The sequence below is a fragment of the Camelus ferus genome, chromosome 6, assembly GCF_009834535.1.
Source record: "Camelus ferus isolate YT-003-E chromosome 6, BCGSAC_Cfer_1.0, whole genome shotgun sequence".
Lineage (NCBI taxonomy): Eukaryota > Metazoa > Chordata > Mammalia > Artiodactyla > Camelidae > Camelus > Camelus ferus.
The window spans coordinates 81,523,702-81,545,726 of NC_045701.1; the positions used below are offsets into that span (position 1 = coordinate 81,523,702).

Consider the following 22,025-nt stretch of genomic DNA (forward strand, 5'->3'; position numbering starts at 1 on the left):
AATTCCAGAAAGGCAGAAGGGAGGCTGCAGCCGCTGCTGAGTGACACGGGGAGCGTGGGGTGGAGAGGCAGCAGATCAGACGTTATTTCAGGCTTCGTAGACAAACACTAGGACCTTCCCCTCGCAAGACACGAACTGGCAGCCCACTCCCTCCCCAAGCACCGCATACACAGCCAGCTGTAAGAAAGAAGTCCATGTCATAGATGAGAAATTTGCAACACCTGGGTAGCAGCCTTCTCTTCTCAATTTGCAGATAAAAAGACTATTGTAAACACCTCTTATCTTACCCAAAGTGTTGAGATGAACCCAGTCCCTGGAGCCCAAGTCAAACAAAGCATTGGTAATTATCTGCGACCTTGGATGCTGGGGACAGAGCCCATGCTAGGGCTTGGTGCTGCAATCACTCCCTGAATTAGAGCTCAGCTCTCCACTCTGTTTTGACCTGGAATAGTCATAGTTGTTGTAAGAGCAGCACTGTAATCCTCGCAGTAATAACCATCACCACCACCACCACAATTTCCCCCTTCCCCTGCCCTGAGCAATTATTCTGTACCAGGCACAGAACTAGGCCCTTTGTGTGATTTATCCCTGTTAAGCCCCCAACAATCCACTGGCATCTTAATTTTAGGGCTGTTCACTCCACAGATAAGGCAACCAAGGTAAGCCAAGATACTTTTCAAAGGTCTCACAGCCAAGGAGCAAGGGGGCATGGATTTAGATCCAAAGTTAGCCCAGGAAAAGCTCTCTTAATCAACAGACTTGGCCAGAAAACCCAGTAGGTGAATAATCAACAAGCACTTACTAATCGTGGGCATGGTATGCACTATGAACTCTGCCAGGATAAACCGGGGTAGAGTGGTTTCTTTTTTTTTTTTTTTTCTTAAATGACAAAGACTAGAGTTCCTTTTAATTATACTGTAAAAAATTTTTTTTTGAACTTTAAGTCTTTAAAGAAAAAAGGCTCCCTACTCTTTAATATCTACCATATCTATCCAGCAAGTACTCAGAGTTCTCAAACCCCCAAGGAAACTAACAAAACAAACCAAAAGGAGAGTTGATAATATATGGGTTTTTTTGGTTGGCATTACCCAAAACACACATTTAGCTCCAAACACTGGGAAACCTGCGAATCCGAAGTTCCTTGAGATTTCCTTAGTGTAGCAATGCTTTTTCCTCAAATGTCTATATTGCTGTCTTTATTGAGATTTCTGTACATTAATGTGTGCTTTAAAAAAAATGACCTATTTTTCCAATGGGACTGAGGGGGGAAAAATCACAAATGCGTATTTAAAGCCACAAGACTAAATTCTCCCCAGTTTTGTCATACATTTTCAGGACTTTCTACGTGAGATGAAAGATAAAAACTTGTGTGCATGATTAATTGTAATGATGAAAGAATACTAGGCAGTTGCTTAAGAAACGGGAACAACAAAGGAATAAACTACTGCAGGCATCACCAGGACTGGAATGACACTGCTCTGTGTACTTGATTTCCATGGCAACTAGCAATGGGAAGATGAATGTTTCATAGTCACTCCGCTCTGCGGTACACGTCTATAAATCAAACTTGCATAAAGAGCACAAGCTTTCTGCTGTGGGCTGTACACAGAGCCGGTTTATTTTCCTGTTACTGTATAATTATGGAAAAGAAGCACAAAACAATGAGGTCATTTTGAGCGGGGAACAAACTCAGAAATTACTAATACACCTGCGGCATAGGCTGCCATTCATCTCGCAAGGAACAAGAAGCAGGCAAGGCAGAGGGTGCATGGAAACCCTGTTTGCTTCTGGAGGGTTCGGTTCCAGGCACTCATTTGCTCTGGCTGAGAACTGCACGGTACGTGCCTGGTGTGCGCGCCCTCCGCCAGCTCTGCTCTGAAAGGTACAGAGGAACACCTTAATTAACTGTCTCCTATCCGCTCCAAGTTTTCATCCTGATAATTGGGCAGAAATGATACTGCATGTTTAGCACGGAAGTTTACTGAAGGTAAACAAGCATATACTCGTTTTTATTTACACCCCCAAATGGTTCATCTTGTAGAAGTTAGGATGGAAAAAATAATGCTTTGGCATTGAATTAGAAGTCAGGAGATCTGAGTCTTGATCCAGGTCCATATAACCTTGGAAAAGCCATTAAGTTCATTTAGCCTCCATTTTCGCAGCTACATTATGAGAGATGGTGCATGTGATTTCTGAAGTCTCTGCCACCATCTGCTTCCAAGACTCTGTAATCTCAAAAACCCAAAGGGCTGAATCAATCAGATCTAACCAAAGCTATTAGTTGTGCTATTCCTAAAAAATAGACCTTACACAGTCATACTTTTAAATTCTACACTGGCTAAAGCACCTTGTTAATAGTGTTTTATAATTTTACCATCACATTGAAGCTTTCTTCTGACTCGTTTTAATCTTCCAAACACAGGATAAACTGTAGAAAATTTAGTGAAACCATCAGAGTCTTAAATGTTAAAAAAAATTATAGATAATCCTAGACCTAATTTTTATAATACTATAAAAAAATTTAAATTTCAATAATCTTCCTGTCACCTAATAAGGGCTGCCCATCAATTTCTGCCAAGTGGCAAGCATCCTGCTATTTGAAGTCTGCAGCTCACAGAGATGTGGTGAGGCTTTCCCGGAGTTTATCTCTGGAAGAGTAATGCTCACTAAGAGTCTGTGGAACAAATAAATGGATGGATGAGCAAACTGTTAGTTACATCTTTGCTACACCTTTTGGAAATCTTGTATTCTTTTCCCCAATCTTAAATGTTTAGGCAGATTCAGACGAACACATAAATATCTCCAGGATTGACAGGCAAACACCTGAAAACCAGATACAACTCTAGGAGTATCTCTTTTGTGAGTTAGAAAGTCTACAAAATCCTTGTGAAACTTTTCATTCGTAGAGCATGAGGCATTAGCAGACACAACGAGGACCTCCTGTCTTAAGACCATGGCTCAGTCTGAGGGTATCGTGAGGGCTCAAAATAACTGAGTCACAGTCTTGAGCTCAACGGAGAGAAATATAGGGAAAACACCTAACAAACACTCGGTACGTCGTCTCATGTTTACACCTACTCTGCAGTGATGTTATTATTCCCATTTTACAAGTTGGGAAAACTAAGCTATAAAGAACTGATATCAGTGAGGAAGAAACAATTACCTAAGTAACAGGAAGATTATTGAAATTTAAATATTCTTTATAACCTTATAAAAATCAGTTCTGGGATTATCTATAAAAAAATTTTTTTTTAACTTTTAAAAACTCTGATAGTTTCATTAAGTTTTCCATAGCATATTGTATGTTTGGAAGATTGAAACAAGTCAGAAGAAAGCTTCAATATGATGATAAAATCATAAAACACTATTAATGAGGTACTTTAGCCAGTATAGAATTTAACAGTATAACTGTGTAAGGTGTGTATGTGTGTATGTGTGTATATGTGTGTATATTTTAAGAATAGCACAAGTAACACCTTGGGTTAGATCTGACTGGTAGATCCAGACCTTTGTGTTCCTGACTCCAAGGTCTCTGGCCATTTCTGACTGCATCTCAGGACATATTCAAGCAACAGAGTATTGTTCTACGTGGGTGCTAAAAAATAAAGGCTTAAACAAACAAACCTAGCCCCTAAAAAGCACATTAATAGTACAAAATAGTGGTAGTAATAAAAATCATATTTCTTAAACCTGAATTAGGCACCTAAACAGAACCAGGCAAACTGTGCCAACACACCCCAGCCAGCAGGAGCCAGGTGTTCACAACCAGGCAATTTCCAATATGTGAATCCTACAGAAGCCAATGACATCTTTACCAAAGGTTACTAGAAACGTATTCTGCTGTCCATCAGAGGTATTCGGTATGGTTCCTAAGCTTAGAAGCTGCAGAAATTTGGGCACATGTTTCTGGTACTAATTTTCCAAAAATTAATAAAAATAACATCAAGAAAGGCTCCAGGTTAACCGTCTCGCCTTCCAATTAGTTTCTTATTAGAGTTTTTAGCACCACCAACTGGCTAAAAAGAACAACTACAAATTTGCGTGGCTCTCCATCTGCTTTGTTCACTAAAAGAGGATCATACGTGTATTTCACATTTAATTTATAGTAAAGTAATTTATTTCAGTCACTAAATAAAATTTAAAATGTCTTTCCTTGTCAGTCAAATAAAAAAAAATCCACTTTGGCTTTTTCACCTAAGGAGAAGGTATATTTCGGTTAGTAAGTCATCAGAGAAAACTAAATCTACCCACTAAAGCTAATTTGATTTAGTCTACCACAAGCTCACACTCAAAAAGCAAAGCCTAAGAACTACAATGAAAATTAGAAATGAAGAGAGAGAGAGTGCGCAAACTCAACGGTATTAAATAACTCTGCTAGTCTTCAGTGTCTACATAAGACGTTAATTGGAAAAAAAATGATTGAAGGGGTAATTTCACATTTTAAACATTTTGAGATTTTTCCATCAAGATTCCTAACTCAGAGATGCATGGTACCATTGGACATGTGAATATATACTGCCATTTATCTTTCTCTACTGTTCAATTAAACCACACCTAGCAATGGGTGCCCATGTACAAGACAGCACAACTGAAACCTAAGGGTTCAAATCTGGTTTCTGTACAATGAATCAATTTGTGAAAATAAGTATTCCTGAAGAACTAAGCCCAATTTTCCCCCCCAAAACAACCAATTTGTTGATACAGGTTGTCTATGAAAATTACATCCAGCCACTTGTCGTCATGACACATATGCAACCTGCAGAATGAGCGGCACCGCACTATAACAAATCTGGTCACTAACAGAAACTTCTCTACTGGACAATGTACAAGAGAGAAAGGAAAACAAGATTCCATCCAGCTAATTAAATCTGACTCTGCTAGCAGAGTCTTGGCAAAAGTTTTCTGATTGAGTTTAAAACTACTGTAATAACCTTATGATGACAGAAGTTGAAATCTCTACACAAACGTGTAGTCAAGTTCATACTTTTTAAAGCCTCCGACTCCAAATCTGCAACTGACAGCCTAGTAAAGAAGACAAGTTGCAACAGGCCCAGATAAAATTAAGGACCAGCAGCCGCTCTACCCAACTTCACACACAGTTTCAACATGCAAACTTTGATCAACTTCATTCTATTCCTTTGCTCATTTATCTACATTCATTCATTCATTCGCTCATATATTCATGAATATTCTGTCTCCGGCATACACAGTTAAATTTCTGCAAAAGGGGAAACTAGAGTAAGAATTTTCTACTATCCCTTTCTCTCCTTGGATGAGAGCCTTGATATGCCATCTCCAAGGCAGAGGAGATTTCCATTTGCCATCACGAATGGATTATCAGGAACCTTACCAATGAGAAGACCTGGGTTAAGAAAAACATTTTATAACTTTTACTGTTGTTTCTAAATACATTCTTTAACATGATTCTTGAATGATACTTAAAACTAAGTGTGTTCAGACATTTTAACTGCATATTCTGTCTACTATCATTATTAGGCAGCAGTATTCTTAAATCAAAAAATACACTTTTGAGGTATAACAAAAACATTTGTTTGTTACCAAGTATCAGCAACGTGACTATCATCAAATTAAAATTTTTGATTATTTGTCAATTACCTATGATCTTTCTTCTTTAACCCAAAAATAAAATAATTGAGAGGTCCAATTTGGCTTGGATTAGCCATAAAGGAGCTCAGCTTTATCTGCAGAATGGGTATGAATAACAGCTGATGTGTAGGATCACTGCATGGATTCAGTAAGGTAACACTAGCAGGTGTTTAATGCATGGGAAATGCCATCACTGGCACTGGGATGGTCCAGTGCCATGAAAGCTGGGAAGGAGCAACCAGCAAGAACAGGGTCCCCAGGCAGAGTGCTGAATGCCCTGAGAAACGGACAAGAATAAAAATTTAGGGAAACAACAAGGTGGGGCTACTTGGGGAAGGACTTAGGTGGGGGGGAGTAGCCTTCTAGACTGAGGAGACTGAGGTATAGCTGCAAGCAGGGATGGAAGTTATGAACAGGAGAGGGGATGACTGGTGGAGAAAGGTCGTAGAGGAAGAGGAGAGGATGAGACAAGAACAAAGGAGAGGAACTAAAACAGAAGAGACCCCTATTCCTTAGAAATAAAACTGAAGGGAAACAGAACTCTGGAGGTGAAGCAGAGGCAGTAAAGGAACCTCATGACCCTGCCCATGAAGCAGAAAGCAAGGTCGCCTGAAATGCACAGCAGTTGGGAAAGGCTTGGTACAAACGTGACAGAGATCAAGTCGATCTCATCCTGTGCGACATGCACACTAATGAACTGGGTGGGGCGTTTACCAAGAAGAGTTCTGAGTCTCATCAGAAGAGGGTATGAGAGGGGATGGCAATAGAGCACAAGCCAACTATTTGCCATCCCTGAAACAGGGACCTGAAAACAGATGAGTTTAAAGTTCCCTTGGACGGCAATAAAAGCATGATATGATTGAGTGACAGAGATACCAGATTTCGGCACAAAAAGGAAAGCATTCTGAAATTACGTAGGACCAGCCCCAGGGAACTGTGTCCAGAAGACGAATTTGGGTAGTCCAAACTTGACCAAGTAGGCAGTTTCTGTCTGACCTGAAAACACGGGTCCATTCTGGGACAAGCAGCGGGAGGAATGAAGGCTGGCAGGAGGGATGGAAACAAATGGATTCAGGAAGGTGGAAAGAGAGTTCAGGATCTCTCAGACACCACACTTGCTCGGAGAGGGAGAGGAAACCTATTGATTGTGGGGGCTGTGTGTGTTTGGGGTAGGAGGCAGGCGTACCACAGAAAGAAGACAAACAGTAAGCCTGCCCCAGGTCTCCGACTGGCGAGGAGCAGCTCTGAGCACCAGCGCCCACTCCAGAGCGCAGACAGACGTGCAGCCCAGGACCATGCGCAGGATAGAACCAAGGCGGGGGCCCTGGACGCAGGCTCAGCCCCAGGCCTGGGTTATAAGTGAAGATAAGGAGGGGAAAGCGGTGTAAACATTCTTGGGGCTCAATCGCAGCTAAGGAGAACAGGGGTGGGGGATGTGGAGGATATAGCAGGAGGAAAAGGAAGATGGATCCTACAGGAGGGCCCGCAGCCATGTTCAGCCGCCCATCACTGGCTCTAGGATGGGACCATTCTTAGTCTCGTGTGGGTGAGTGACGGGCAGGAGGGAGGGGCGGGAGATTAAAGTACCATTAGTGCCGGTCCTGCCTCCTATGGGGCCGGCTTAGGAACAAGGACAGGCGGGGCGAGGGAAAGCGTAGGAACCAACAGGCACCGCATGAAGCCTGTCGACATTTAATTCCTAGTTTGCCCTGGTCTTCCCCGACAAGAGACTGCAACCGCGGAGGGAAGACAAGCGGACAACACGGACAAGCTGGAAATAACACACAGCGCTGAACTCGCAGCAGCTGACTAAAAGGGTCTGACAGGTGACTCAGCGTATAATCCCGCCTTATAGAGAGACAACGAGCATGAATCAGTTTAGCATCCCACCCCCGCTAAAATGAGAAAACCCCATTTGTCAATTTTAAACATTTTTTGCTTTTCCAGTTGATTTGGCAAACTCTTTCGCTGTCGTGATATCATTCCAAAGGCAACATGCAGAACTCAAGGGTTCCGATCAGAGCAACCTGATGGGGAACATCTGCTCCCGGCTGTGATAAAATGCTGCATCAGCATCCTTTTGTACATTTTTGTAAGAAGTTCCTTTCATTTAAAGGCAGATGATCAAACGAAACCTCAAATGTAACAATCCAAACCACATCGGTTCACATGAACAGGGGAAAGCTATATAATCGCACAACTGGTTTATTGAGACCACTTCTGAGCAAAGCGAACGTGCCTTCCTTCCTCAGGTCTATAGTCGCCCTCGTGGGGACACAAAGGCATGCGTGGTTCCTACCCTCGGGATGTTTATACTGTTACCAGGCATGAGAAGGGAGAATTACAGTGATTAAGAGCACAAGCAGATCTTGGTCCCATTACTCACCAGCTGGTAGCATCAAGCAAGTCTCTTGACCTCTCCAAGCTTTTTCTGCCTCTGTAAAATGGGGACAGACAGAGCCTAACACAGGAGGTTCCAGTGCAGATTTCTTCAGCATAGTGTCTGGATACAGTAAATACTCAGCAAATGTCAGTTGTCAGTGCTACAGTGGATACCGCTGTTAGATGCATGAATGCAGCAAGTGCTACAGCAGTTCTAGGGAAGGACAAATTTTGGGGGCTGGAGGAATGGGAGAAGGCTACATAGAAGAGAGTTGGGCTAAGCTGTAAGGAATAGATACCATTTAGATACGTGGATGGGGAAGTCAGGGGGAGGAGGAGAGAGAGCAGGGGAGCTGATATGAGCAAAAATGCTGGAAGAGAAATGAGAGAGCATCCATGGGATATAGCCCGTGGACCAGAATGATGGAGTAGTTTTTGATTTGGGAAATGCTGGGGGATAAGCTAAAAGGCAAGCCAGGTCTGTGTGTGGGAGGGGCCTTGAGAGTCAGGCTAAGGAATCTGGACTTTTATCTGGTAGGCGATGAAAAGTTATTGAGGTCAACAAGTAACATAAAAAGTAATGCTAATTTACCTTTGTTATCCAAAATTTAACCAGTGATTTTCAAACTTTAATGTGTCTATGGACTACCCACGGGTCATATTAAAGTAAACACGCTTGATTCAGTACATTTGGAGTGAGTCTTGAGATTAGGCATTGCTGACAAGCTCCCCCCAGCACAGATGCCACTCAGTCTTTGGAGCTCTGAATAACAAGGATGTCTCTACTCAAGGTGGTCTCATGGAAGAGAATGCATGAGGAGGAGGAGGTAGGTAGACAAGGCTAGACAGGAGGTGGCAAACTGATAGGTTGGCATGCCATAGAAAAAAACAGCATTAGAAATCTTTGGTCCTAATTTTTTTAGGCTATTTCTAAGGCGGACCACTGAAACTCTAAAGTGTGAGTCTTAATTCTGTGCTAATCTTCTTGTGTGTGACATCATAAAACAATGTTAATTTAAATATCTCATATAAAATACATATTTCTTTTATGAAACCCATGTTTTTATATATTTTATAAATATAACACACGATACTATCAAAATTTTTACCCAGAAATTAGCTATGTACTACAAAAGATAAATGTAAGAAACTGATTCCTCTTTCTATAAAGGAAAATGGCATGAATATATTCATGAATTGCTCCTATTAATGACTTCAAGGATGACTGAAAGGGTGAGCAACGTTTGGTCCTAAGAAAGAAATCATGGCAGCGGTGTCTTATGTGACAGTTGGATTAAAAGAAAAATAGCCCTCATGCTATTACAGCAAGAGCAGCGTATTCAACCATATACGTAGATGAGGAACTGGATACGTTGGCTGTAACACTTGTTTGAGTGACATCACAAAAACTAAACCGGGAGGTGGAGGGCTGTCAAATACAGTAATTTCCTCTTGAGAGCAGTCTCTGTCACACTGACAGACCACAACTGTGTTCATGGATTCTGAATAAGACCTAGGGTACACAGAGAAAACAAAGGAGACGGCGATGCCACTCTCCGTGAGAGAGAACCCCACCGGTGGGTTCTGGGGGTAGAAGCAGCCTGCGAGGACCCTCATTCCTGAGATGTGGGGAGTGCCGGCCACAGAAGTGCAGTGATTTGTGGGAAGACAGGCACATGGCAGAGCTGGGGCTAGAACTCAAATCTTCTCCTGGTTCCCTACCCTGGTGTTTACTGTACCATGCGATCTCAGTATGGTGCCAGTGTGGCATTTGGAGAGCAAAACAAAAAATACAGAATGATATAGAAGCCATTCATTTACATACTGTTCAGTCATCTACTTGACACGGTCCCCTCTGTGCCCTGGGAGTGAGATGAGGTACCTGACTCTTCCCTGTGCACGTTAAGCTCATGTTCTAATACTGGAAATAATTGATGTATACAAATATCTAAAATAAGCATAAAGAAGAAAAGATACTTATGACAGATTAGGAGTTTCAAGCAGAAGGAGAAGACAGTTTTCTTTTCAGGGTTGAGAGGTGGTGGATAGGGTGTAGGCTTTCAAGATAAGAAATATCTTAACAGCTGGGCCTTGAAGGAAGAATAGAATTTGCATCTGGATGGGTTTAACATGAGAGAAGACGACAGAATCTGGACATCCTGAATGTGAAAGAGATTAAATATTTCTTCCACTCAAATAATACATCCTTATTAACATGAACTCATTAACTTAAGAAATGAAAATAACACATTCTATTTGAAAATCTATGTGAGGAAGTCATTACTGTTCTCTTATTGTTGTCTGGTCCGGTGTCTGAGCATCAATCCTACATTGCCAGTTCTAAAATTTATACTGGTAAAAGGCGATCCTCAAATGTAAGGATACAATTTTTGTCCATGGAGCAAAATCGATTAAGAACCCTCTGAAAAACCGGCATTTTCTTAAAATGATTAGCATATAATTATTTCTATAGCTGGATTTTTAAAGTACAGTTGTATTTAATATATTACATGTGACAGCTCCCAGAAGAGAAGAAATTCTGAGGTCAGCTTGAAAAGCTTATCCATATTCATACTCCCCATTCAGTGACCACATGCAAGAAAATAATCAGAAAAGGGAATTTCAGACAATAAAATTTTGAAATGAACAAAAACCAACTGAAATAAAACCCAAGGCATTATCATTGCAGAGAAGATAAAAAATTCATGACATAAAAATTGGAAACTCAAGAAGTCTACTTCTTTGGTCATTACACTCACGCACCAGGTATGGCTGGTAACAGCTATCTATGTGTAGTCACGAAGAATGAGAGATGATTTCTAGTCTTTTTATATTCTTCTATATGCAGAAGTATGTAGATACTTAGAGATCCATAACCATATTCGCCAAAGTAGGTACTCACTATAATAACCGTGCTCCTGTTGAGGTCACCTGACTACATTTATAAGACAATCATTCTGATGCATGGAATAATGACTAGGAAACTTTCTCTTGTTAGATACTGTCCAAGAAAATGATATGCAACAAGTCAGCTGTGGGCAGAAGGAAATTATAGGATGCTAAACAACACAGTGAAGAATAACATTTCAAAAGAGATGCAAATGATTTGAAAAAAATAAATGCTATCTTACATCGCTTTCCTTGGGGCTCCTTGGTTCTATAAGACTCTTCCATTCAGCTTAACAGAGTCTGTCTGCTGGTTCACTTTACCCAAGCTCATGAGGACACTTTCCCCTACAATGGCTGTGATAAAAGGCATATGGAGTTTTTCTACCCAAAGAATGGCCATCACTCCCTTTATAAATTGCCCTCTTAAGCCCCTACCCCATCCATGCTCTGACATTGAAAACATATTATTCAACAAGTCATGATGCTCTCATTTGCAACCAATTGTTAATACTTCTGAGAGTTAGATGTTCTATGTTTTTTGACCTTCCCCATGTAATACAAAGAATGACTCTTAGACCAAAAATATCAGAGAACTTTAAATGTCTCCAGTGGTGACTGGTGAGCATTTTGGTGCCTCAATATTTCTACATTACATTACTCTCTGGCAATCCACCCTGCACTCAGAATCTTGGACACGAGTGGGCCTTCTGCACATCTTTGTTTCATTTCATGACTGGAAAGCAGAAGAAGCTTCCCAGAGCTTTTTGCCAATTGACAGGTGGTGGGAAAGTGCAAATCTCAGTGCTTATGATGAGACGGAGAAGGTTCCTAGGCATAGGGAAGCTCACACACCCGTGCAGAGAAAAACGCCAGCCAGAAATACCACAGGGCGCTAATGGCGGGCAAAGTCGAGAGAGAACATTAAGCCAGCTCCCCGATAACAGCTGGGTCTAAATCATGAACTGAAAATGTCTCCAAAACAAAGCAAAGCGAGACCATCAGAGATTAATTCATGAAAATCACATGGAGAACGAGAAAAATGGAATGGCAAAACCACATGTGGTTACAAAGCTCCTGATTGCATTTTAAAGGACTCTTTCTTAGATTATAAGAAATTAAGCCATAAAGAAAACTCTAAGTGAGAATTTTACTGTCACTGGGTATTTAAGACAACAGCCCCGCAATTACTTATTAAGTAACTAGAATGAATAAGGCAACACGCTGAGAACAGTGGAAGTTATAGATAAACTTATAAATTCAAAGAGCTTGTAGTATTTTATGGAGATAATCCTAAATATTGTATTTCTGTTTCTCAAGTAAGAGACTGGAAAAATTATACAACCACAAATACTATCACAATTCAAAGAGAGGAGATAAGACTGTTCAATGTTAAAAAAGAGGAGGGGGGGCTTTTTTGTGTGTATTTATTGAGCAGGACCTTGAAAGTGAGATCGAATTTGGACAGATGACAAGCAGAGAAGGCATTGCCAGCAAGAGCAAGAGAATGAAGTATAGAGACACATTACACATTCAAAGGAACACACATTACGCCAAGGGAAACACAGGACTTTGGGATGATGAATGAAAAGAGTTTGGAAAGGGAACAGATGTTGGAGAGTCAGGTTAAATGGTTTTAACTTTACCCCGTAGAGGCACTGAAGATCGTTGAACATTAAAAAAAGAAAAAAAAAACTACAAAGTTTTCATTAAGTTCTATTAGTATTAAAAAATGAAAGTTTTTTTGTTTTACACTTTTAGTGCTGGAAACAGCCTGCTATCTCACATTCATCCCACTGGAAGAACAGCAGTATTCAGTTCTCCTGCCTCTTAAACTTCTGCCATTTGTAGTTAGTAGAAATAAAAAGAAAGAAAGTTCTTCAAGAATAGAATTTCCCATGGAAACAATCTAAATGTCATCAACAGATGACTAGATAAAGAAGCTGTGGTATACTTATACAGTGGACTACTACTCAGCCATAAAAAAGAAAAAATAATGCTATTTGCAGCAACATGGATGGATCTAGAGATTGTCGTTCTAAGTGAAGTAAGCCAGAAAGAGAAAGAAAAATACCATGATATCACTCATATGTGGAATCTAAAAAAAAAAAAGGACACTATGAACTCATCTACAAAATAGAAACAGACTCACAGACATAGTAAACAATCTTACGGTTACCGGAGAAAGAGGGTGGGAAGGGATAAATTTGGGAATTTGAGATTTACGGATGTTAGCCACTATATATAAAAATAGATTTTTAAAAAGTTTCTTCTGTACAGCACAGGGAACTATGTTCAATATCTTGTAATCACCTTTAATGAAAAAATATGAAAATGAATATATGTATGTATACACATGACTGAGACATTGTGCTATATACCAGAAATTGACACATTGTGATTGACTATACTTCAACAGAAAAAAAATGCATATTGCTAAGTGGGAAAGAAGAAGAACAGAATTTCCTAAGGATGTCATAATAATAATGAAAATATTGATACAGCTTCAGCTATTTTAGTACACAGATACACAAGTCATGATTATCAACTCTAAATGGAAACCAAAATTGTAAGTTTCACATACTGAAAGGAATCTCAAATGTGAAATCCAAATATTAAGCACTTTATGATATCTTTAGAGGTAATATAAACTAGCACCAATTTTTTTGTTTTTGTTTTCTGCATGAGATATCATCTCTTGGTTTAATAAAGTAAGATTCCTCAAAACCCCTCCCTTGGTAGAAAACCTTCTTTTTAATTTATATGAAAAAAAAAAGCTACAATTAGCAGCCCCCAAGCAATCAGCCATTAAAAATAAAACCTCAAAAACTGCTTCCCCCTTTAAATAAAGCAAACACCTCCATAAAACAGGAGTTGAAAGTAGATACAGAAATGCTTAGAGGAGATAATATAAAATAACAAGATACAGCAAAAAACAAAATGAAATGAAACATGAGGAGATACAGCTCAAGAAAGAAATGTAAGAGGCAAATAAAACCATAACAGAAAAAAAAAGCCGCACTGGACACAGCACAAAAGACAATAGACAGTGCTGAAAATATACTGAGAGACACAGTGAACAATGCAAGCAAAAGAAATAGAAATCAACAAACAAACAAAAAATGTAAAAGGACTTCCAACATAAGCACAATCAGCATTTTCAAAGAAAACGAATGTGACTCAAAAATGTCCACATTCAATCCATTCTTTATTTTTTATTCAAGGACAGTGGCCCAGAGAAACACTGGAAGAAAGATACTGGGGAATATAGTTATTACAGTCCCTCCCTAGAGGATAAACTTTAGCCAAGCAGAAACTACAGCACAAAGCCTGGAGGTGAGCTTTGAATCCACTTAACTATAGAACTCAGATTAAAACAAAGGAGATTATGACTGCAGAACAGAATGTGAATGTTGTAAATCCTGACTATATGTATACATATATGTATTTTTTTTTAAACCTCTTTGCTTTTATTCATGATAAAAATCACTAAAGTAAACACTACCAGAGTAGTTAGGCAGTAATTCACAAACCTTATAAACATACCTCTTTTAGTTCTTGTCAAGCCCTCCGATTTAATGAATGAAACACCAGTGTTTCCCTCAAGTTATAAAGTGAAAGGATTCTTTGATGCCTTAATCCCCTAAGTCTGTCTTTTTGGATTGTTTTGGCTGTTTGGCTGGTGTGATTGTTAGGACTGGTTGGCTTGGCTTTGGGAAATGAAGGTGTGATGTGGGCAAGCACTTCTGAAAGTACTGCTTGATCTTCAGAGGTTTCTCTGGGAAGAATCTGGCAATCTAAGAATCGAAGACTATGAAGACTTCTTTCATCATTCAAACCATAGATGATTCTGGTCGTATCAGAAGTCTCCCGCTGTGGTTCCACTCTTACAGTGATCTTCATGTTATCAGCTTTCTTCTGGGTAACTGTGGCCTTGGGCAGGAACTCCATTTACGCTGGTCAATTAAGTCAAAGCTATTCAAGCGTCTCACACAGTGAGCGTCTGACCTTAGAAACTTCACATAATTTGCATCACTGACAGCCTCAGCAGCTGTTTTTCTTTTCCTTATTCTTGAAAATTATTTGTACCACTGAAACTGACATGTGTGGAAGTTAGACATCTCTGTTTCTCTAGCCTACTTCAGTTTACACTCAGAGGAAATTTTTTTCTCTCTTTTGGTGTCACAGCTTCATTTAATTCTTATCATGCATCATTTATTCTGGTGTAGGGATTGTGGTGCTATAAATAATAATACAAATGAGACTCTAAGCAGGGTGTGTTCAATTAACTAAAATGCCTTGTTTGGCTCTAGACTTGCCATGGTCTCTAAAGTGTTCTGATCACAATCCGAGGAGGTACAAGATTTCTGGGCATATGAATATGTTTATTTGTAGACTATATGGACATGTGCTACAATATTAATATGTTATGTTCATTGAAAAGCATAATACAGAAATTTCTAAAGAATTAAAGATAACTTTTTTTTATTAATGGCAAATGACTTTTTGTCGTCACTAGAAATTATTAATATTTAACAAGAACAGTGTGATTTCACATACTTTATTATTTCTGAACATCTCATTATAACCCATTAAGCAATTTCGCATTCAGTTTGTTTTAATCCTTCGTCTTAATGGCTGTCAGAGAGACCAATAGGGCATTGTGACATGGAATCCCTCAGTTTTAAATTCCATCTTCCAATAATGAAAAGGCTTAAGGGGTTTGTTTTGTTTTTTAAAATTATTTTGTTGGTATTGCTAATTGAAATTCAGCTAATAAATATCTATCTCTCCTGACATCAACTAGTTGCTCTTAAAAACTTATTAAAGCTACTGAATTTTTATACTTTTTAAAATTGTGCTCTCAAACTGAAACCTTGTATAATTTTTTTCACCAGCTTAAGACATTCCATTTTCAACTTATTGAAAACATAGATATGAAGGGTTTTAATAGGTGACACACACCATTTTTAAAAATAGAATCACATTTCCAAATATCCATTTTCAAAAGTGCCCTTCCATATTCAAAAATGCATAGGTTTCTTCTGAGAAGCAGTTACTTTTTCACTCATTGTTAAAACACTGCTTCTACCTTGAACGGCTATATTTAAATGTATGTTTCAAAATGACACTTGTGGTATGAGGGGGCATCTCCTGAAACCATTTAACACTTAAAAGGTCAGCAAATTTGGACACTTGTCTTTTTGTAAAAGGAATATGAAAAAAATTCTTTGTTCTTTTGTTAAAAACTATCACCATGTGGTAGAAATACACTTTCATTACTCGTCTCATCACAAAGTATACACAAATATGCTACTATAAAGGACCTGCTGTTCTAGAATCAAGTAAGTAATACTGTCCTGTAACAGCATTTTGCCTGCATCTAGCTTGAACTCCTTTGCTCTTCAATGGCTTGTTCAATAATCTGCTTGCAAATGATGTGGCAAAGAAATCTCATATATGCCATTGTTAATGACAGTGATTACAGATCCTCATTTCAAATAACCTGCTTGATAATTTCTACTTAGCAGGGCTGGCTTCTGGTCAGATTTCATGAAACTACTTTTATCCAAATGAGACACCTGCTAGATGTCCCCCAATATCCATTTTCTCCTTCCTCCTCAGTATCAGAAACTCCATTTGAGCCCACATGACTGCCCAGAGCAAAGACTGCATTTTCCAGCCCCACTTATCCCTTGCAGCTACACATGGCCTTGGACTAAGCTTTGGTCACCGGGATGTAAGAACAAATAACAGATAGCCTTGAAAGAAGGGGCATATCTTCTGTTCCCTTTCCGCCTACCTAGCTGGAATTCGGGTGTGATGGCTGACACCTCAGCAGCCATTTTAAAGCAAGAGGAAAAAGCCAGGTGCTGAGGCAGCCAAAAAAACAAGAGGGGAGGAACCCGGGTCCTTCATGACTATGTTACCATCAAATCAGCCCTGGACTTTCTGTATTCATGTGGGAGAGAAGTGCACTGCTTTCTTTTTTAAGCTTTGTTGTTTTGGGTTTTCTGGCTCTCACTGCTGGACTAAACCCTAATTAATACACCTGGTAACAGCATTGATGCAGAACTCATGTTAGCAGTCAGAGAAGAGGCAGCTCTGCCACCTTCTCATGGCAGCGTGTGCTTGCACTAGTCACACTACCTTCAATCTGCAGTTTCCTAACAGAAACTGATTTTAAGCCACCTGCCTATTTTGTCAGGATTAGTTTATAAAGACAGCATAATGTAATCTCTAAATCTACTTTACCAGGTGTGCATGAACTACAACATGGGTCGATAACTCTGAAAGCAAACAAAGCAGGGGCCACCATTGATCAACCTAACTCTTCTCTCCAGACAACTCAGGAACCACAAGTAGCCTGTGTCTGATGAAAGACAGACCACAGGAGAACAGCAGCATCCACGTTAAATATTAATAGAGCTAGGTTTTCTGGTCAATACATAAACATACAAAGAAGTTGTACTTTCTTTCTGCTCCTTTCCCACCACTGCTAACAAGTGTTTTTTCCACCTTCCTGGCGTGCAAGCACTCCACTCACTTTAGAGACCACCGTCAAGGGTGTGGATGCACTAACAGCTAACTGTAAAATTCTCTCCTGGATTGTGACAATATGCTGTGAGATGAAAATGTTCACTAGTGAAAAATAAGCATAAACGAGTGTTCTCCATAAAACCAAAAGCTTGTAAGAGCAAATAGCATATCAGGCGGTGGGTATACATAAAAGATTTTGGTGTCTTACCTGAATACCTCAAGAATAATCCTCTCCGGTAACTTGGGAGCCACCTGCCTAAACGCTTTTGTGAAATCTTCCAGAGTTAAATATCCACGATCTATTTGAAAACAGAATACGAAACATTCACTGACTTCTACAAACCCTATAAACTGCCATTTCAGCCATAATATTTGTGTGAGATTTTAATATGTACTAGGAGAAAAGCAGTCACTTAGAGCTGATTTTACATATAAGGTGATCTGAGATTGTCTTATTGGAAGAATTTAAGAATCCAGTAATACTCTCCCTCAGTACAGCCCCAGATGATCTCGAAGGTCTCTCCCAGCCCTATCATTGGTGGAGTCTCTGAGTCCCAGGGAAAAGACTGAGAGATAGACACTGCGGTAATGACATTGGGCTTCCAATCTTCATGAATTGCCAAAGCAATTTATTCTTAAAAATTCACTTTTTTTCTTGCTTGCTATTAAAATTATAACATATTAATATATAGAAGGAAACCATCATAGCAGCCAAAATACAGAACTTGGACTCCACTTGTCTTTCGATCTTGTGTGTGATCTGTAGGGAGGGGTTCTGAAGCTACTCCTTTAGGCCACTCCAGTGTGGAAAAACGGTTTCTCCAATCGTATGTCAGTCACAGGAGTCAAAGGAAAAGGCCACATGGTCTCCTCACTTCTGTTGAGTAGCTCATCACCTATATCCCTGCATGGCCAACCCTTCTGCTGTCCCCGTTACAATGTAGGCAAATCATACATACAATTATATAATGTAGATACTGTCTTATCCATTGTAAATGTCAAGAGTTCAAGATTGTGATGGGAAAAAAACTTACACCAACATCTAAGGTAATAGCTAGTGAATAGAGTAAAATAATCTTCCAAGTATATGGATTATTTTATTTACTGAGTCTATGTTTCTGTTCACAGTTCCTTAACAGCAATTTTTTACATCAAAACACTTTAAAGATACTTACAGTGCCTGTCAAAAGCTGTGAAGATGTGTCTTATTTCATTCCAATATAGTTGAACTTCCTTCTTTTGCCTTACAATGTTTAAAAATCCCTCAAGTAATATCCCTAAAAGTTGGGGAGAAAAGAACCCAATTTACCAAAAATGACAGTCCTCCTCTTTAAGAAGAAAACAAAACATAAACAAAGTGATATGCATCATAAACAAATTTTACCTAAATTTTGGTGAACAGTATTTATTCCTAAAGATCACTGAAGTCAGAAAGATATTTTGCTAAAAGCTAATGATAGCAAAAAACGGTAGACACTGTCGGAGTTCACTGAGCTTTTCTAGGGCGTAAAGAAAAGGTGATCTCGAAAAAGTATGACACGCTTCCTTCTAACAGATCTGACGGACAGGCCCGAAACTGCTTATAAAACAAGGTCTCATGATTTTTCTTTCCTAATGCTTCTTGGATCTCTTTTTTTGCAGCCAGATGTCATTATGGCAGGGTTTTTTTTCCAGCTGGGAGATCAGGACGAAGAAGTAGTTTCTCAAAAGTCAATACAATTGCGCACCGCAGATAAAGGTGGAGAGAACATTCCATAAACAACAGAGCTGGCACTGTCCCCAGCCTCAGGGACACCCCATGACTGTTCTGCAGCCTTAGGCTCTGCTTCCTGTGATTCTCATAATAAAAGAGCCCAGCGTGATCATATGAGATTGGATGCTGTGCTTACAAAGTCTATTAAAATGAATTCTAATGTGATCTTTGTAGTAGGTTTAAAGAGCAGAGCCAAGAATTTAAACATTTTGGTGAACTGAGCCCTAAATATGTAAAAAGAGTAGTTCATTTTTTATGTCAAGCATTTCTATTAAAAAACGTATCACTGTTTTAAACATAGCCCCAAACCACACAATAACCACACGCTAATTTTTAAGAACCTGCACCCTTTTTCTTTTAATGAGGTATCCTGAGCTATATACCTTTGTACTGGAACCTAAAATAGTTCCAATGGTTTAAAAAAAAATAGACAATAGTTTTCTTAATTTTCCACTATTTTCTTATCTGTAGTTAAAGATTCAGAAACTAAAAAAGTCAATCACTCTTTACAAGTTTAAATGATCATTTTACAGCTCTTTAGGATGCACTGTGTGCCAGGCACTGTGCTAAGCTCTGGAAGTAGAGGGGGAAAGAGAACACACATGATTTCAGTGCCAAGGGAGTTACTGGTCTAGTGAGGGAGACAGGGATTATGCAGCTTCAGTTACAGATGTACACACTATTACAAACTGGGGCACGTGCAAGGAGGAGAAAGACAGTCACAACAATCCTCCTGTACAGGAGAGTCTGGTGAAGACAAGATCTCCTAGAGGAAGTAATATTTAAGCTAAAGCCTAAATGATGAGAAGATACCAACTGGCTGAAGGGTGGGAGGGAAGAGCACTCCAGGCAGTGGGAACAGCATGTGCCAAGGCCATGGGGTGTGTCGACTGAAAAAAAAAAAGCACAATGTAAAAGTTGAGAATTATGTTTTATTCGGCTGATTCTCTGAGGACTTAAGCCCGGAAAGCAGCCTCTCACAGTTGGCTCTGAGAGACTGCTCTGAAGAGATAAGAGAGGAGCCAGGATATATAGGAGTTTTTGCAACAAAAAGCAGGTAGTTGGAACATGAAAGATTACTGTTTATTAAAGAAAACCAGACACCTCAAGTTAATGAATTTAGTGCTTTTTTATGTATGAAAAGATGCAAGAGTCTGGGCTCACTGAAATCATTAGCTAATTATCTTAGCTCTCTAGGGCCAGTGTGCTGTTTTTTCCCATCCTGAGTCCCCTCAGGGTACACAGTCTGGGTGTCTGCAGTGGGTGATGGCTCAATGGCCACAATATCCTTTGTTTACTGACTGATATGGCAAGTAACACTATTCATCCACATAGGATGTGGGAAAAATGAAGAAAGGCCACCGTGACTCCAATGTAGTGAATGAGCGAATACAGGTCAGGGCTGGTTGGTAGGCAGGGGTTGGCAGGTAGGTGGGGGTTGGCAGGTAGGTGGGGGTTGGTAGGTAGGCCGGGGTTGGTAGGTAGGCAGGGAATGCATAGGCATTTGTGGGCCACAGGAAATAATTTGGTTTTTACTTCAGGTGCAATAGGAAGTCAATAAAAAGTTTGAACTGAGGAGTGATATTATCTGATTTAGATTCTGTAAAGATCTCTCTGGCTTTTGTCTTAAAAAAGGGACTAGGGAGAAAGTGAAATGTAAAAAAGGAGACCCATGAGGGTCCTTCTGGTAAGAGACCGGGTTGCTAGCGTGCTGGCCATGGGCAAAGACAGGAGCAGAAGGATCCAGACATACTGCAGAAGAGATGAAGGGTTAGACACGGTGCATGAAAAAGAAGGCAACTTCAAGAAAAGCCCCTAAGTTCTGGCTTGAGTGCTAGATGGTTTGGGGAGTCATTTAAAGAGATGAGAAAGACGAGGGGAAAGGTGATGGGGGTGCAGTGAGATCAAGAGTTACGATTTGGAGAGGTTAATTGATGCTTCGGAGACAACTACGAGCAAAAGTCAAGAAAGCAGCTGGATCAACTATACTTCAATAAAAAATGGAAATAAAAATAAGTTTTAAACATTAAAAATAAGAAGAGAGCAGCTGGATATACTCTAGGCAACAGGTGTATCTCCTCACACCTACCAGAGTGCTTGGCATGTGCTCAGTAAATATGTATTGCATGGAATTAGTGTCGGAGCATTTCCCCCACGGCAGTGAATATGTAGTGATGCAGCTCCACTCTTATCTCATCACCCTGGTGACTGGAGAACATACTGAAAGCTTCTAGCTGAGGTTAAAATTGAGGTCCAATTACACCTTGTTCTCACTGGATCAAATCTGTAACTTTAGTTTCATAACGCCAAAAGCTAATCAATTACACAGCATCTAGAATGGCTGAAATTCCTGAATCACATCTTCACTGATCCCGGCGTGTCCTTTGAGACCCTTCACGATCTTCCCAGTCTGCCTTTCTAGCCTCCCTAGCAAACATCCCCAGTGCCTCCCCAAGAGGACAGGCCTTTCACACCTCCTGCGGAGGCACATCAGCCTGGGCTGGGCAACGGGCTCCTTGCCCAGAAGGTGCTTTCTCCTTTCTCTTCTAGTGAATTTTTACATCTCCTTCCAGATGCAACCAGGGCACTACCTCTTCTTTGAAGATTCCCCTGGTTTCTCCCAGCTGAGTCCCTTTCCTGTGACCCAACAGCCCTCTGTTCATAACACAATCATAGACTCTACTGGGTTCTATGGTAATTATTTGGTCATCTGTCTGCCCGAGACACACTGAGGGAAAACACTGTCTATTGTCCAACTTTGTTCACAGTGGTGTTTAACACGATACCTTGCTTGTAGGAGGCACTTCTTACATGTTGCTGAATAAGTAAACAAAATAATAGAAGACTTCTAGTTTTC

The 22,025-nt window shown here is 39.9% G+C and overlaps 1 protein-coding gene across 9 annotated transcripts in view; it reads right to left on the reverse strand.

Moving 5' to 3' along the window:
* EFCAB11 (EF-hand calcium binding domain 11) overlaps window positions 1–22,025 on the reverse strand; it is a 134,586-nt gene that overhangs the window by 98,313 nt on the left and 14,248 nt on the right. For 8 of the 9 annotated variants that reach the window (XR_004320893.1, XR_004320895.1, XR_004320894.1 and 5 more), the window contains exons 4-5: window positions 18,591–18,692; window positions 17,624–17,714 (exon numbers count right to left, since the gene is read on the reverse strand). Coding sequence is in view for 6 of the 9 variants with exons in the window: in XM_032482495.1 (XP_032338386.1) it covers window positions 17,624–17,714; window positions 18,591–18,692 (193 nt within the window). In the remaining 3 variants the exon portion in view is untranslated. Of the gene's footprint in view, window positions 1–83; window positions 178–17,623; window positions 17,715–18,590; window positions 18,693–22,025 lie in introns of those variants that run through there. The other variant, XM_032482496.1, reaches the window with a different exon arrangement.